Below are 16,778 nucleotides of genomic sequence, written 5' to 3'. Positions count from 1 at the left end.
TGATGGAGCAGTGACCTGTTCGGCCCAGGATGTTCCCCACCTATCACCCAGTGACAGATGGGACAGGCTCCAGTGCCCCAGTGACCCTGAACAGGATGAGGTATAGAAAATGGATGGATGGCCTACTTTGTTGCTCATAATAAAAATTATGAAGAGCAGCTGGAGCAAAGACTAGCTGCCCACGCAAAGTTTGAGAAGACTTTCAGAAATATTGCAGTTTTTTCTGCCAGTCTCTAGAACTCCAGCTTATTTTCAAAACTAAACATTTTAGACTTCAAATCCTCATTGTCTGTTTTTTTTCCTGTTTTAACCAACATTTTCGGGGACAAGTCTATCACTTGTTGACTTGAGAGTCAATCTTCCATTTTTACTAGTCAAACAGTTGTTATAGTAATAGAGGAAGTTAATTTCGCCATAGAGTATACCTTTTAAGAGTGATTTCATGAAAAAGGAGGTTTTTGGCTTTAATGCAGCTGGATACCATGTCCCTATAAGAAATATCAGTAAAATATTATTACTAAAGTGATTTTCTCCCATGAATACCGTGACTTAAGTTCAGTTACTGTGACTTTCCAGCAGAAAAGAAATGTCTAAAATTTGTCTAGATTTTCTCACTTTAACTTCATTTTGTGCTTTTTTCTGTTTTTACCAGTTGGATTATTCGCATCCCCGTCTTTAGTCTGCAGATGCACAGACTGTTATATGACTCACTCCCACACAATGGCTTTTTCCCGAAGCTCATTTAACAAACTCATTTGTTGAAAGATTTACTTTGAAATCTTGCCTCAAGCTGTAAATCGCAATGTCTTAAAGGGAACAGCTATAAATACACTTCTTAATTTTCTAAACTTTGCTGTAATCTATCCAAAATGCATCTGAGGGAATATTTGAAGCATTTAGGGAGCCTGGACCTTTTTAAAAAAAAAATGTGTTTGTTTTTTCTGCATGCCCACACGCTTTTGTTGAAATATGTATGCTTTGAACAGAATCTGGTGAAGGTGGACTCGGCCCTTCAAGCAATGATAGTCTAGAAAGTATCTTGTGACCCTTAAAGAAAAAATGATGTATTAAAAAGAACCCATGAAGAAATGACATAGCACTGTTTCTGTCTCTCCTCTAGACATTTAGTGGGAAGATCTCCTGTTGTTACTGAACTTTGGTCTTCCCTACAACAGCTCTGTGCTCTGCCTTCAACCAAGTGATCTCTAAATGGCAGGAAATCTTTTACCGGAAGGTTTATTTGAATGGTGTTAGGGCCATTGTCATGCTAGGAAATACATCCATCACCGATTTCCTTCACCCTGTCTGAGGAATATGGGTTCTACGATTTAATAAAACATGGCCCTGTCCATGGTTTCTGTTATGGGATGGAGCTTCCCAGTCCCCTCAGGACAAAACGCAGCCAAGGTTTAGATAGTACCGTTGAGGGTATTTGTGCTCCCATTAATAATGATATCAAAATCTTCAATTTAAAACTCATCTGACCACAACTTTCCCCAAGTTTGGCTCTGAAGAGGCTTATAAATGTGATTTGCAGATCTTGTGGATGCAATAGGTCCACCACTCACAATTTACAAAAATATTTACCTTGTTGACTTTTGTCCCAGCTACCTTGAGTGACAAGATGTTTCCCCAAAGCTTTGAACTAATTTCTCACCATTTTAAAAATCACTAAAAGTCCACATCCCTGAAACACCTTTGTAGCAAAGTACCTACTGATGCTGATGTGGGTCACTGTAGCTTTAAAAAGAGTCTAAAATGAGGATACTGACAACCTCGGACAGCTGTTTGTTTCTGGCCTCTCCTAAAGGTAGTCCTCCTAAATTTTACCTTGTTAAATGGATTAAGGTCACTTGACATCCAGAATCTTGTTAATTATAGAGCATCACATATGTTTTCACTCAAGGTGGGGGCCCACACCCCACCAAATGCTGTGACTGTTCCCCAAATGTAATAGCAAAAAAGTCCTCAAAACCATTCACACACTGATGGCAGCTCTGCTGTGAAATACTGGCACCAACCTATAACCACCAGGAGCAATATAGGGTTTAGTGTCCTACCCAAGGAAACTTCAACACCCGGGTGGCCAGGGCAGGAATCAAACCTGCAAATCTCTGAACACAGGTCAACCGCTCTACCAGTGCACCATGAAAGCCCAAAAATAATGTTATGATGGATGGACAGACAGACGACAAGTAGAGAGATGACAGATGTATAAAGAAAATAAATGCAGTCTAAACAGGGTGCAAACCCGTGTCCTGCTTGTGCCTGGCCCAAGCCTGGTCAATGCAGAGAGTAGTGTCAGGAAGGGCAGTCAATTTAAGACTTCTAAGACATATAAAACAGGTCAGAGGAAAAGAGAGATAGATAAACAGTTTTTTTCTGTGAATTTTAGGGACTTGGAGAGACATGAATCCAGGCCTGTTTTCACTCATTAAAATGCAAATCAGTGTTAATTTTTATTTAATTTTTAATATTGAGTCGCATTCTTCAAACTCGTCTACTTCAGTTACAAGGTAATCGTGATCTTTTAGCATAAAGTCCGAGCTCTAGTTTTATGTGTGATGGCTGCACTCTTTAATGAAATACTTTTTGATTTGAAGCTGCTCTACAGCACGCGTCGCTCATTTTCATTTTTCTATCCAGTATCCCTGTTAAGTCACCGTAGCACAAATTCTCTACAAGCTGAGAACACGAACGAACCTTCACCTTCTCACCACCATGACACTTCAGTAACTAGCATTTTTTGACCTGGCAGGATGAGATGATGACAGCTGTGCAATTGAATATTTTTTTTTTCCCCAGCCATATGTTACTTACTGGCAGAACAGGTTATACAAAAGTGCTATGTGTCTTCTGGCTTGATTTGTTATGAATCAATGACTATATTTTGCCAACATGTCCTGTTTACCTGAAGTCACAAATCTTTGCTGTCACTCCTTGTCACATAAGGTCTCTTTGTGTGTGGCAATTACAATGTTTGCTGGCGGCTGCTAGTGGCTCCTCTGGGCATTTATATTGCAGAATAATTTGATCCCTTCTCTCCATAGAATAATTCAATCACTCCTGCAGCATGAAGAGAGGCAGAAACATCCACTGATAAATCCACTGAAAGCGTGTTTTGAATGTTTTCTCTGATGGTCTCCTGCTCACAGAGTGTCAGGGGGGAAATTGTGTATAAATTTAGGAAAAATTAAATTTTTGGTCTGACAGCACCCTGGCAATGTCACAATCTGTGTATTCTTGAACAGTTTTCTTCCACATCCAGTGGAAAGAGAGCCTCTGGTGGGCAGAATCTAACACTGTTGGGGAATTAAGTGGGTCAATACTGCCACCTAAAGACAAGGAGGGTGTCTTGTAATTCTGATGCTTAGTTTTTCAGAGTAAAGTAAATGAGTGATATTTCATTTTAGGTGGGAAATGGAGTGAGATACCAACCCAGTTGAACTTTTGACCATCATTTTAACAGGCTGTGTTGACGTCTGATACAGAATGATTAGCCGTCATAACCTTAAAAAAATACTGATTAAAAATATTGATTGTGAAGAAGTTTGAACTGCAAATTGCTAAGGCCATTTTTTTAAATATCAGTGCCTCTCTGCTGTCTTAAAGCTAACAGAAGATTCTACTTTAAAACATGTATTCTATAATAGGTTTGCATTCATGTCTCCAAAAAGATTTGAGTCAAATGCCAGATCACGTCAGATTATTGGCTTGTTTTTGTTCACTGTAACATTCGCAAATTATGATACTTTTTTTAAACTTGTTTTTGTTGAATCTTTAATAGAAATGTCTTTTTAGAAGAAATTTGAATTTTAAACGATCAGTTAATGCAACATCAAGCTGAGTAACTGTAATAAAGCTGTTTAGCACTGAGATACTCGAAGTGAACGGACAGAGTTTATAGTTTTCAAAATAAAGCTCACCAAGGACTACTTATTTAGTTTTGAAATTTAAAACATGAGAAACGCCAGAGCAAAATTTTAAATTATTGATTTATTAGTAGACCAACATAACATAAATACTAAAAAACATTTATAAACATTAAAAGAAAATAATGTTGTTTTTTTCACATGGTTTCCTGCAGGTATGTAAATGAATACATAGCTCTCACAGTGGAGATGTTTCAGCATCACGTTTGGAAAATTATTTTCAATTACAAAAGAAAAAAAAAAGTTGCAATTTTTTTGTTCACCCTCCAGGACAAGAAGACAAAAAACACACACAGTTCACATTCTGACATTTTGCTCAGCTCTATGAAGACATCGTTTGTCTTCTACACTCATACTCTACCGTTACATCCCTGACAGTTCTAAATCTGGTTGTCATTGTATTGGGGGCTGGGGTACTGGTCCTGCATGCCCCCTGTGGCTGCCCCTATGACAGCCTGTTGGGCTGCTGCCTGGACATGGGGGTTCTTCCAGGCTCCTGTGGCCCATTCCTCCTGCGCTTTGGACATGCTGGCCCCGGTGCCACGGTAGAAATTATGGATCTGTCAACAATGTAAGATTGCTTTTTTTTTTTTTTTGCAGAAGAAACAACCAAATAAATATTGGGTTTTGTGTACTCAATTTGTCTCCCAGTATAAAGAACCTACTGAATAAAATATCTAATTTAGATTTTTTTCTGTTTTTTGGATTAAAACATACTATTTTACAGTTGTTTTTACATTTCTGCACAATGATGCTTGTTATTTTTACCTTGGTGAGAGCAATGAAGGACAAGGAAGCCACAGCAGTGAACATGATGGTGGGAATCAGCATGATTAATGCTACAAAAATGTTGTAGCTGAAGTAGGAGATGGTGGCCAACCAACCACTGAAAAGAAAAAGAGAAGATTTCTGCTGAAGGAAAAGAAAACAGAAACAACAGGGGGAGGTGGGATATCGCTACACATGAAAACACAGTCTGATGCTCAATACTAACACACTTGTCAATTTCAAGCACTGTCGTAAAAAATTTAAGTTTTATAGTTCAGACACGACACTCTTCTATTGCACACGCTGACATTTACAAACTTTATGGAGGCTGTCACAATATTAATTTCTGATCATCAGCCTGAGTCAGGTGACATTTTGAGGATCACTGTAACAGCCTCTCCAAATCTAATAACAAAATTGTCATAAAAGTTATATAAGGGCAATATCTGTCACTGCCACGCTAATTGGAGCAGAGGAGACATTTAAAATAAATATATTTATATTTGACTTGATCTAAAGTAAAGGGTTTCTAAAAATAGATTGGTATATGAAAATATATTTTGAACGTTCAGACATTTACATAGATAAACAAATAAAAGTGTGGTTAATGCAAGAAAACTAATGATTTCATGTTAATCGTAATTTTTTTAAATACTGCATAAATAATGCAACTGTTTACTTAAAAGTTAAGATTTAAATTTAAGAGTCATTAAAAGAAAGGCTGCACTTGGGGGGACGAAGACCTTGGTCGAGGTAGAGGGGCAAAGAAGGAAGAAGGAACATGAGAGAAATACCAGGGACTCCGAGAAAAACTGGAGAAAGCCTGGAAAGTGAAGGTGACAGTGGTGCCTGTGAGCACTCGGGCAGTAACCCCCAAGCTGGAGGAGTGGCTACAACAGATACCTGGAAAGACCTCAGACTTCTCAGTCCAGAAAAGCCCAGTGCTAGGAACAGCTAAGATACTGCAGGACCCTCAAGCTCCCAGGCCTCTGATAGAGGACCAAAGCTTGTGTGAGAAACCACCCGTGGAGGGTGAGAGGTGCGTTGTTGTTGTTTTGTTTCTATACATGTATATTTATTTATTTCTAACAAATACTATTTTCTTAACAGGGGCCTCAAGTATTTGGCACCGGCTGGTGCGCGGATTCTGCTCTTGGATTTTTTGTGATGTTTAAAGTTGTTGTTATGTTCTGTTGTTTCCCTGTCAGTCTCACCATGCTCAGGCTGTTCATCCACAGCTGTCTTCATTTGGTTAATTACTCTCTGTGTGTCTGGTTTTCATTTCTTCAGTGTCAGGTCATCTGCTCTGCTTTGTCAGTCTGATGGTGTGCCCATGGTTCAGTCATGTTTCAGTTTACTTACAAAAAGTTGGAGTTTCTGCCACCAAGCCTGGCCTCCTGCATGTTGGGTCCTACACCACCAGTTCCTGTGAGTGAAGCTTACTTTTTTTTTTTTTTTTTTTTCCAAAAGTTATCTTTTGGCACCAAATTGCCCAGGTTCATTAGTTCTTCTTTTGGTGATTTTTCTTTGATTCTCCTCCTCTACTGTTCTTGCATGAGGTACACAAGTGCATGCGATACGTGAATATTGCGATACGAGAGGACACCCCCCTTTTTGTTAATTCATCTCCATGTAGCGTTTGTGGCTGAAGGAGTGGGACATGACGATTTTCACCAGGAACATGGTAGTGGTAGCCCGGTAGTGCGTTCTACTTTCTCCTCAGCAGCCTCCTACTCTGAAAACGTTTGAGGCCCCTGCTTAAAAATAATTGTTGTATTCTGAACTATAAAACTTCAGTTTGTTTACTTTTTATTTTTGCATATTTGCAATGATTAAATATTTTGGAATTTTCAGACAATCTATACATTATATGTTCCTAAATGATATATTCATTCATTCATCTTCTTTACCGTTTATTCCCTTTCGGGGTCACGGGGTTGCCGGAGCCTATCCCGGCCACTTCGGCGTAGGCTGTCTGTCGCAGGGTAGAATATCCTCAATCACACATCCATTCACTCTCACACTCACACCTATGGACAATTTAGAGTTGCCAATCAACCTATGAAGCATGTTTTTGGACGGTGGGAGGAAGCCGGAGATCCCGGAGAAAACCCACGCATGCACGGGGAGAACATGCAAACTCCACACAGAAAGGTCCCCTGTTGATGTGTTTTTCAGGTCCCCCTGCCGGGACTTGAACTGGGGGCCTTCTTGCTGTGAGGCAAGAGCGCTAACCACTGCGCCACCGTGCAGCCCCTAAATGATATATATTTATTTATATTTTTGTATCTTTTACAATTATTTACGACTATTGTTTACCGCATTGAAATTACCTAGTTATTAATAAAAATAAGGTAACCCCTTATCATCCTAGATTTCATAATTTTTTGGACATTTCCAAATAATAAATGACATGATATTCTTTTACTCTTATTCTTTGTAGTTCCATTTAGAAGTTTGCTGCTGATGTTTGTATTTGACACATCTATACACATTTGTTTCTGTCTACTTTTGCATTTATAATTTACTTTTATTTAGTTTTGCTTATGGACTTTCCTTTTGAAAGGTGCAAGTTTGGCCACTGTGGAGAAATAAAGGCTTTATTAACTTATCTTTAAGACCATCTCTTACCACACTCCCCATCCTGGGATGCCGATACTCTGAATGATGCTGATGCCGACTTGGGCCATGAAAACAAAGAAAAACAGCATGAAGTTGAAGGAGCTGTCGTTCCTAAAAGGGAAAGAAAACATTGTGAAACTGTACAATTTTAACTGTATAGCTAACTGTTTTTACTCCTTTAGCTGTTCTATTAATAGCAACTTTTAGCAGGACAAAAAAGTGTTATCAAGAAGAATTGTCTGATTTAATGTAACAAGAATGAAAATGCAAAAAGAATTATTTTTTGCACAACAAAGTGCCAAGCCATATTTTTTTTATGTTTTTTTTTTCTTTAACCCTTGTGCTATCTTAGATGACCCCACCCTTACATTGACGTGTTCTCCCTACCATGACAAAGGTGTATAAAGGTGGAAAGATTTCATGTAATCCATGGACACCAGCGAAGATCACAAATCATTGAAGAAAAAAGGTTCAGAGCACTGTCTAGTGGGTCTATATGACCCAACTCCCAACGTTAAAGTGCCTAGGGTAGCACAAGGGTTACAGCTTAAAGCTTAAAAGTTTAAAAATCTGATTTACTTGAAGGCTTTGTAGATGGGTCTGAACCAGCACACATAAGAACAGGGGGTGAACATGAGGAGCCAGATGATTGCCAGGCCAAAGTTAGTGACCCCTCCACCACCAAACATCCAAACAAAGCAGGCGATGAGGTTCACAGCAAGTGTGGCAGTGTGGACTGTCAGGGAACACCACAGAGACATTTCAGTCACAGATAAGAACATTATAAAAACTTTTGCTTATTCAGTTTAAATCAAAGAATTTAAGGGAGGTGAGTTTGAAAAATCCTGTCAAAAGCCAAACACAATTCAAGATGGTTTCTTTTTAAACATATTTCTTTTGACCTAAGAACTAAAGAAGTGCCGACAAAATATTGCATGAAGAAAAGTTGTGAAGTTGAAGGAAAACATTTTAGAAATTGTTGCATGCAGATGATCTAAAACTTAACAAATGAAGAAACTTAAATCACTTTGGAAAGGAAAAGACAGAAAGGCCACACATGCACATGCCACCTGCAAACTGAAGCACATTCAATGAAAACTGCTCATGCAAGAAAATTGTAATACCTTTTATGGTTAGGGTTTATAAAAGGAAGGAATCTGGAAAGAGAAATTATAATTTTAGAGTGCAGCATATGTTGTGTTGTGTAAGAAAAATGTCTTTGCATGCATTGTTTACAGAAAAAAGCTCTTTCTCAAATTTGCTTATATCAGGTATGTTCAAAGTCCGACCCAAGGGCCAAATGTGGCCCGCGTCCACATTTCCATCACCTGCTTTGATAAAATCAATAATTTGTCCCCCTGCACTTTCCAAAAACTAAATGTACGATTCCCGATTCCTTGATTGTGGTTGGCTAAATTACATCATAAGCTGTTATTCTGGCGGCCGTGGTCCAGCGGCAGGTCGGTCGACCCATGATCGTAAGATTGCAGGTTCGATTCCCGCCTTGCACACCCATGTGTCGAAGTGTCCTTGGGCAAGACACTGAACCCCACCTTGCCTCTGGTTGGCACCAGTGTTTGGCAGTGGAGCCACCACCAGTTTGTGAACGTGTGTGTGAATGGGTCTGTGACTGTAAAGCGCTTTGGTCCTTGTACGTAGAAAAGCGCTATATAAGTATACACCCATTTACCGTTATTAACCTGTAGTATCACTGCTGTGTGACCCTTCTTTCCATCTTATTTCTAAAATGTCAACTGAAAATAAAAAAGTAAAGGTAACAGCAAAAGACACTGCTTCCAGGACAAGTGGAAAAAATGATTTTTTCCGACAATTATTAAACATCTGTGTTGGCTAATATGCCGACAGATTGTGGTTGTTTTCAAGGAGTTCATTATCAAAAAGGGTACCAGACAAGACAAGCTAGCTGTTAAAAAAACAATGTAAAAATTCAGCAAATTCACAGTAGTTTTGGTTAAAAAATGTGTTTAGATATTTGTGTTGTAAGTGAAGAATTTAAATCTGACCTTTTGTGCAAAAACGTTTGAACACCCCTGTCTTATATCATTCATACTGAGGGATGACATCAACACTGCATTAACTCTCGACTTCTTCCTGCTTTTGTACCGACTCACTGTCCTGCATGAACTCACAAACAAGACGGACGGCTCCGGAGCAGAGAGCAGTCGTAAACACAGTTGCATAAGTATTTATGGTGTAGTAATTGTTGATGAATCTGCCTTTGGCAGAGATTTTAGCCACAACTTTAGCATTAGCAGCTTTACTCTGCTCACCTCATGATCTGGCCTGCTCCATGACTCATTAGCAAATAAACCAGTCAAGATATGATGGCCTCAGCCAAATTAACTAGTTTTGGACCAAAACAAGCTGTTGAGGGGTGGTCTACAGATATTAGCAAGAAGGAGCTCCTTTTTTTCCATTGCTAGCTGGAAGAAACAATATTTTTTTAGTTAAAATGTATTTTATTGAATACACTGACTGACTTACACATCCAAAGGTGGTACATTTTCTTGCACATGCTGCGGTGCTGCTCCGGGATTTCTTCGAAGTCTTGATAGAAACATGGTTTTATGGGGAGGAATCCAGGCAGTGGAGGGAAATTGGGTTCTGAAACAAACGATCATTGGTCTCAGTTTACGCATCAGCGAATGCCTTTGTTTTCTTAGGGTTCTCATGGATACTGACCGGCCATGTGGATAGAAGATCGCTGATGCTCTCTCCTTTTTAATCTGGAAAAGAGGAGACACTGGCGGTTAGTTAGAAGGGCTGCTCGTCTCTGGGACAGATTGCTTGTTTGTGGTGCGCATCGTTGGCGGACAGTCAGTGGATCAGTGTTGGGAAGGAGACCTAACGCGCGGTGTTATAGCTCCTCTCTGCTGTGGGATTTAATGTGTGAGCCCTCCAGCCACCATTCAGCCATGCTGATAAGATGTAAGCCGCTCAATCCTTCCGGTTTCATCATGAGCGAATTCTGCTCAGTGTTCGCTCCGGACAGTCTGTGACACGCCAAACTTCACGCAGAGGAAATGCCCAACTATGTAAAGTCTGGATGAATGTTTGGAGGGATCCGCTATCACAGCCCAGCCGGGAATTGCGGAATCCACACGAAACATAATCAGCTTACCTCTTTGTAATGGGCGCTCACGCGACGGCGCCCCTGCGTGCTGGAGGCAAATCTAATCGACCTCCCAGCGCCTTTAAACCAAACGGTCCCTGGTGAAAACAGTTTCTGCTGCGCCTGTAACTCTTAACAATAAATTAAAGTTTCCCTAATCTTCGACCAATCGCCGCGCATGTGCGTGCTGTCACTTTGATTCAGGCCAATCGGCGGATTATTCTAATCCTTGACGTTGCATTGTTGACCCAATCACCGTGTAGTTCTCTGTCCATGGTGCTGAACGTGGGTATTGAATTTGAAAACTTTACGGTTTGAACTTTGCATTCAGTTTGACACTGTTGGTTCTATAATACCTTGCGCCTTCCTCTTTGTATTAAATACTTAAAATCTTATCAGGATCTGTACATAATGAGCGATTATATTTGATGGCACTTTAGTGATTTAGACAAATGACTGACATCTAGTGGGAAAATTGCAGAGTGCTGGCAAGAAAATATATATTTTTTTTCAGATTTACCTGGAATCAAAACTTCCGCCAACCTTTCACAATCGCAGCTATGGATTTTTATTTATAGTCAAAAAGTTTAGCAATAGCAGCTCAATAACTCAGTAATAACTCAATTTAAGTGTCTAGGAAAAGCAGACTAAACAGTTTCTAATATTTCACAGCGGTTTAGAATAAAAAAAGGAAACAAAAAATCCTCCCCACATCCCTGAAAGGCTCTACACAATCATTATTATTTGTTGGTTGCTAAGGAGATCAACTCCCTTATTGTTGATGTCTGCTTTGAACAATGGGCATATTTCGCTCAATAGCACTCTAAATGAAATGCAACACTTAGCAACCTAACTGCTGCCAAATTTTGACACATTTATTGTTTCATTAAGAAAATCCTAAGGCAAATTAAAAGCTCTTGCAAGTGCCAGCGTGTTGGCAGTTTAAATACAAAATTAATATACAGTTGGCCCACACATGCTACCAATATTATTTAATGACCACACAACAACTCAATGAATATTAAGTTGTTTATTAAATTAATATTGTTTTAATTTTTACAAAGATAGTTATTTTAAAATGTGTTTCTTATTTATTTATTTTGGAACACAATTAGTAACAACCCTGAACCAAACATAGCAAACAAGTGTTCTATGAACATTAGACATAAACTGATGTAATTTGTCTTTTTGTTTCTTTTGCTCAATTTTACAGAGATTTAAAGATTTTCGATAAAAAGCTCATCAAATTGCTTGAATTTTTGAAAAACACACGGCAACCCTGTGTTATTCATTATAATGAATAGCACAGCACTAGAGAAGGGTATGGATGTACTAATAAAAATATAATTGCATTCTTTAAAACTAGCAACACAGCTTTATAATTGATACAAAACAGATTGCGTTTTGCATTGTTACAGCTTTTTGCTGTGCCATCTAAGCTGGTTTCTGTGCAAACAACATGTTGCTTTGTTTTATTTTCAGCCTTGCAACACTAAGATTTCTCTAAAAAATTTATGATTTATCAAAAATATTTAAGAGAGATAAGATAAGATAGGACTTTAATGATCCCCGGAGGGAAATTAGGTTGTCACAGCAGCCAAAAACAAGAAAGATAGCAGATGGAAAATTACGAAAAACAAAGTAGCAATGAGTAAGAATAAAAATAGTAATAATACAAGGTGGAAGTAAAAGTACAGGTCATAAATAACGGATTAAATAAGCCAATAAATAACAGCAGCGGTTTCAACAGTCCTAGACCGTGTTGTTTAATAGTCTGACTGCTGTTTTTTTGCACTGGCGTTACAGCATTTATTGCTATGTTGCTTTTAGCGTCAATATCATTCCCATGATTATTATATGTGAGCTTTAAATGTATGGCCACCACTGCTAAGTCCTTTTTGCTATTAAGAAAATGGGTAAATTTTTCTTTATCCGTTCCACTATGTAGATTTTTTAAGGTCTTACTGTCTAAATACGTACCTGAAGAAATCCAATCTTTCTTATAAAATCCTCCCCCATAAATAACACATGATTGTGTTTTGTTGGGTATTGTCAAACCCCCAAACCAAAATCAGATTTCATGAAGATTTAAAAAAAACTTAAATTACAACTGTTTTAATCTAGAAATGTAAATCTTTAACTAATGATACTCACACCCATACCGAAAAATATTGTAACTCCAATTGTTGCCTTTGTATTACAAAGGCAATCTAGCTGCTCCATCTTCCTGTACAGAATAAAGCAGCAAACTTTATACTAGATAATATGTCCATGGAAAAGCTGGAACAGCAGGGTTTTGTCTTGCTTCTTGACACATTAAAATGCATTAAATCCTCTGGAAGCTGCAGTTTTGTTTGACTGTCAGCAGGTGTCAGCCTAAACAAAGCAATTCTATTCAAATAAACATGCCTTCACTACAGTAATCTAAACTCAACTCATCATTAAATAGCCTTGTTTAAGAGTCAACAGACTTACAACAGTAAAAAATAATAATAATAAATAAATATGGATGCAGACTTACACAGGAACAGCTTGTGAAATGATAATCGAAGTTTAACCACAAAGAAACCATGGCAACAAACTAGGTACTTAATTGGGTGTCAGGCTTGAGGTTATTTTGTGTGTGTTGGGTTATTGTTCTCTGTAAGGAAGATGGAGAAACAGGGAAGACTGGGCCTCCATCTTCTACAGGAGTGAAATAATCAGCAGACTTAACAGCCTACAGATGTCGAGAAACAATCTTACAGGAACAATATTTTATTATTTATCACCATTATCATCTTATGTGAACTCTACAAGTTGAATAAACAATTTCCCCAAAACTCCTCCATACTTCTTCCACTTTTGGCTTTTCCCATCAGGGGTCGCCACAGCGAAACAACCTCCCTTTTGAAGAAGAGTTGCATGGTTAACTTGGCAATGTTTTACGCCGGTCCGGGCTTGGGACTGGCACAGAAGAAGAGGAGAAGGGAACAGGGAGCAGCCCGGATTCGAATCCTGGTTTCACGGATGGAAGGTGCCGCAAACCAGCACGAGCTAAATTGGCTCCTAAAAACTCCTCCATACTAAACTTACATTAAGATTTTCAGTAGAAATATTATACATCCAGGATCATCCTGTCTCTATAGGCATATTATCTGTTTGTTTGTTTTTTACTAACTTTTTGGAAATATTGTTTCTTTCTTTCTTCGACACACTAACTTTTGAAGCATACTTTTTTATATATTTGCTAAATGAACTTAGATTCAAAAAGTCATACTTTGAGAATATAAAAAGACTGAATATATTTGTGTTGGATGCACAGCTTTAGGGCTTTAAACATATGAATAATATATAAATATATAAAAATAAATTACAGAAGATGAATGTGGAATGTGCAAAGGCTAAGCTCTTTTCAGTGTAACGGTTAAACTATGACAAAGGATCCAAACGTGACTGTGTCGTTTTTTTTAAGCTAAGGAAGTATATAACCACAACATGTGGAAAACCTTTGAATAGAAAAGTGCGCTTTAGTCTTCCCCTAGCTGTGTAAGAGACCAACACATTATAAATTCAAATTAATGCAGGAGGCAGCAGAGTTTGCATGTGATTTGATGTCACACTGCATGGTTCGCATCGCCTTAATTCATTTTATAAAATAAAGCTTTTCAACATTTTTTGTTTGTTTTTGGTAAGCAAAAATAACTGTCAATGGAGATGGACGTTAAAAGGCAAACATGCAGATTGGAATAGGTAATCTAACTAATTGTTAAACTATTGAAAGTGATGGCTAAGAATTTTTGTACATAAACTCAACTATAACCAAACTTCACAAAGTTGGAGGGACAGAATAATGAGAAGAATATACTCTAGGAATAAACCATAGACTTGTTCTGACAGTGTTAGAGAGAGTAAGAATATCCCCATCAAATAACTGAAACCAGATGGGAACAATTAAGACCTAAAATGTGGTAACAGAGTAAAATATACGATCTGGATAACGTGACATGACACTAAAGCATGATCAAAATGTCAGATGTACAAGGATGGAACACCTATTACATTAAGTAGAATGTTGTACAAGTATGCATTCAAATATCCAAACCAGATGCTTTTAATTTCATTAACAGTAAATTCTGGTTGTATTAAACCTTAAAGCATCAAATACAAAACCAACTCAAAGCAACAACGTGAAAATAATTTAAGGCCACAAAGTAGGACCTTGTGTTTCTATTTCTCTACTATGCAGGAAAAGCTTTATATAAGCTCTTAATTTTTTTTTTTTTGAGAATGTGCAGTCAGAGCTGCACACCTGAGGTATGAAAGCATCTTGAAGGCCTGTCAGTTTGTTTCCACTGTTTCCATAACTGTAGGAATCGTTAAAGAAGAAGCGATCCATTAGTGCAGTGGGAGCATTGAGTTGAAACAAATTAGCCAGAGCAGAAACATTTGCCACATGTCAAAATAAATTGCACTCCTTTCTTGTCCTTGCAAGAACAACACAAACATCGACGTTAAATTCACATAAACAAATTTACGTCTAATTTAGGGTGGTCGGCTGTCATTTTAAGAAACATTGATAAGCTCTACCTTCTTACTTTACTTATCTGACACCGTCACGGTTTCTACCACTCGTTTTTTCCTCTATTCATTACTTGTTTTTCTGTCATACTGTGACATTCTGTTTGGAGCTGTCACAGCACAGGGTTGGCCTATAATTCTACAGAAGACTATGCTTTACAGGCTGTCCTTATTTCTCTTTATGAATTTCCTCACTTAAAATAAATCTTAATTCTACCTCCTAACCGTTTTCTACGGAGCCCGTGTCCTGACATTAAGATATAAAAATATATCTTGTTCCCACAGATTAATATCTTGTTCCCACAGGTTATTATGTCGTTCGCACGAAATACTATTCCGTTCCCACAACATACTATTGCGTTCCCTCAAAATACTATTCCGTTCCCTCCAAATGATTAACTCGTGCGAACGCAATAATTATGTCGTTCGAACGCAATAATTAATCCGTTCGAACCCAGTAATTATTCACGTCATAAGTCATACACGCGGATATGCTCTCTGTACGACGGCAAAACTAAGCCGCTTTCAGCGGTAACTTCCGTGTCTCTGTGACCCATATTCGTTCAAAAAAGGAACATGAAAAACAAAAATGATCACTTTATTACTGTATCGATGAATATAAGAAAAATATCAACAGATTTAACATAACTAGGCTGTTTTGTCATACGATAGCTCCTGCTAGGCTACTACTAGCGCCGCCGCAGAGCTCTTTGATGTATGCCGGCATTTGGGCAACTGGCTGGTCGGTTGACAGACAGCTGATATTGTAGTTTAGGGTCGAATAGGAATAATAATATTCAGGACTTGTCTTTTATTAACTTTAGCAGTCAGTTGCTTTACATTCGAAGGCTATAAGGCTACATGCTAACTGACCAGCCGATCATATCCTGTTATTAATTTACGTCATAGATTTACAGCAGATACCTTCACATTTATGTCTGTGTGTGTCTCATTACATTGCATTGAAGACACGGAGGATGTTTAGAGAACAGATTTATTTATTTTAAAAAGCACAGAAGCATCCATCGTATTCACGTTCACATCATCTGGTGGTACGCCCTCCGGTCATCTTGCTGCAAAAGCCGCTTCCTGCCGCTACTTCCGTGTCTCTGTGAGCATTCAATAGGGGTAAAAATAAAAGCAAGAATGGTCGATCTGTTATTGTCTCGATGAAAATCTGAAAAATATCATATTAAGCTGGCTGCTTCGCCTAAAACACTTACCTTTAGCTTGTAGCATAACAACAATAGCAGTACGTCACGTTTCCCAGCATGCTTTGCTGCCAATCATTGGCCAATCACCGTGTCCCTGTGACCAAGGTCTAAGAACAAGACCAATGATTGGCAGCAAAGCATTCTGGGAAACGTGACGTACTGCTATTGACAAAAAATGGCCAGAGATAAGGTAATGAGAATGAAAAGAAGAAAGAGAAAAAAGTAAAACCACAGAAATGTTTACATTTTTGTAGGCTTTTTAAATGAATATTTTTATTTTTAAAATGCTCATTTTTGTGGAGCCTCACATAGCGTTTGCTCAGTGCCACTGCAGCCCAGTGTAATTGTTCTTTAGTTGATAATGCATGTGTGCAGTCACCCTCTGAGCCCATAATCCACTGTTTTCTGAATTTTTAAGGAAACGTTTCATGCACACCAAGCATGTGGGGTGCACCCGTTTAAAGGAGGCTGTGGGATAACATTGTAACATATAAATCATACACCAAGCTCTGAACACAACCAAAACATTTCATGTTTGTTTAGTAAGCA

At 38.3% G+C, this 16,778-nt stretch overlaps 1 protein-coding gene and 1 long non-coding RNA gene across 2 annotated transcripts; one reads left to right on the top strand and one right to left on the bottom strand.

Moving 5' to 3' along the window:
* Positions 1–1,089, top strand: LOC144991212 (uncharacterized). The gene is made up of 2 exons (XR_013655184.1): positions 1–100; positions 653–1,089. It is a non-coding gene; the product is annotated as an uncharacterized LOC144991212 (long non-coding RNA).
* Positions 1,090–3,977: 2,888 nt separating this feature from the next.
* Positions 3,978–10,603, bottom strand: LOC101158431 (secretory carrier-associated membrane protein 5-like). The gene is made up of 7 exons (XM_004067420.5): positions 10,465–10,603; positions 10,026–10,069; positions 9,828–9,947; positions 7,902–8,058; positions 7,332–7,433; positions 4,701–4,818; positions 3,978–4,492 (listed from the first exon to the last, which is right to left on the bottom strand). The coding sequence occupies exons 2-7, from the start codon at positions 10,030–10,032 to the stop codon at positions 4,313–4,315; spliced, it is 684 nt and encodes a 227-aa protein (XP_004067468.2). The 5' UTR covers positions 10,033–10,069; positions 10,465–10,603; the 3' UTR covers positions 3,978–4,312.
* Between the last annotated feature and the right edge of the window lie 6,175 nt (positions 10,604–16,778).

The sequence above is a fragment of the Oryzias latipes genome, chromosome 3 (genome assembly GCF_053564925.1).
Source record: "Oryzias latipes strain Hd-rR chromosome 3, Olatipes_Hd-rR_3.1".
NCBI classification, from domain to species: Eukaryota; Metazoa; Chordata; class Actinopteri; order Beloniformes; family Adrianichthyidae; genus Oryzias; species Oryzias latipes.
This window is presented reverse-complemented; position numbering and strand designations above follow the sequence as displayed.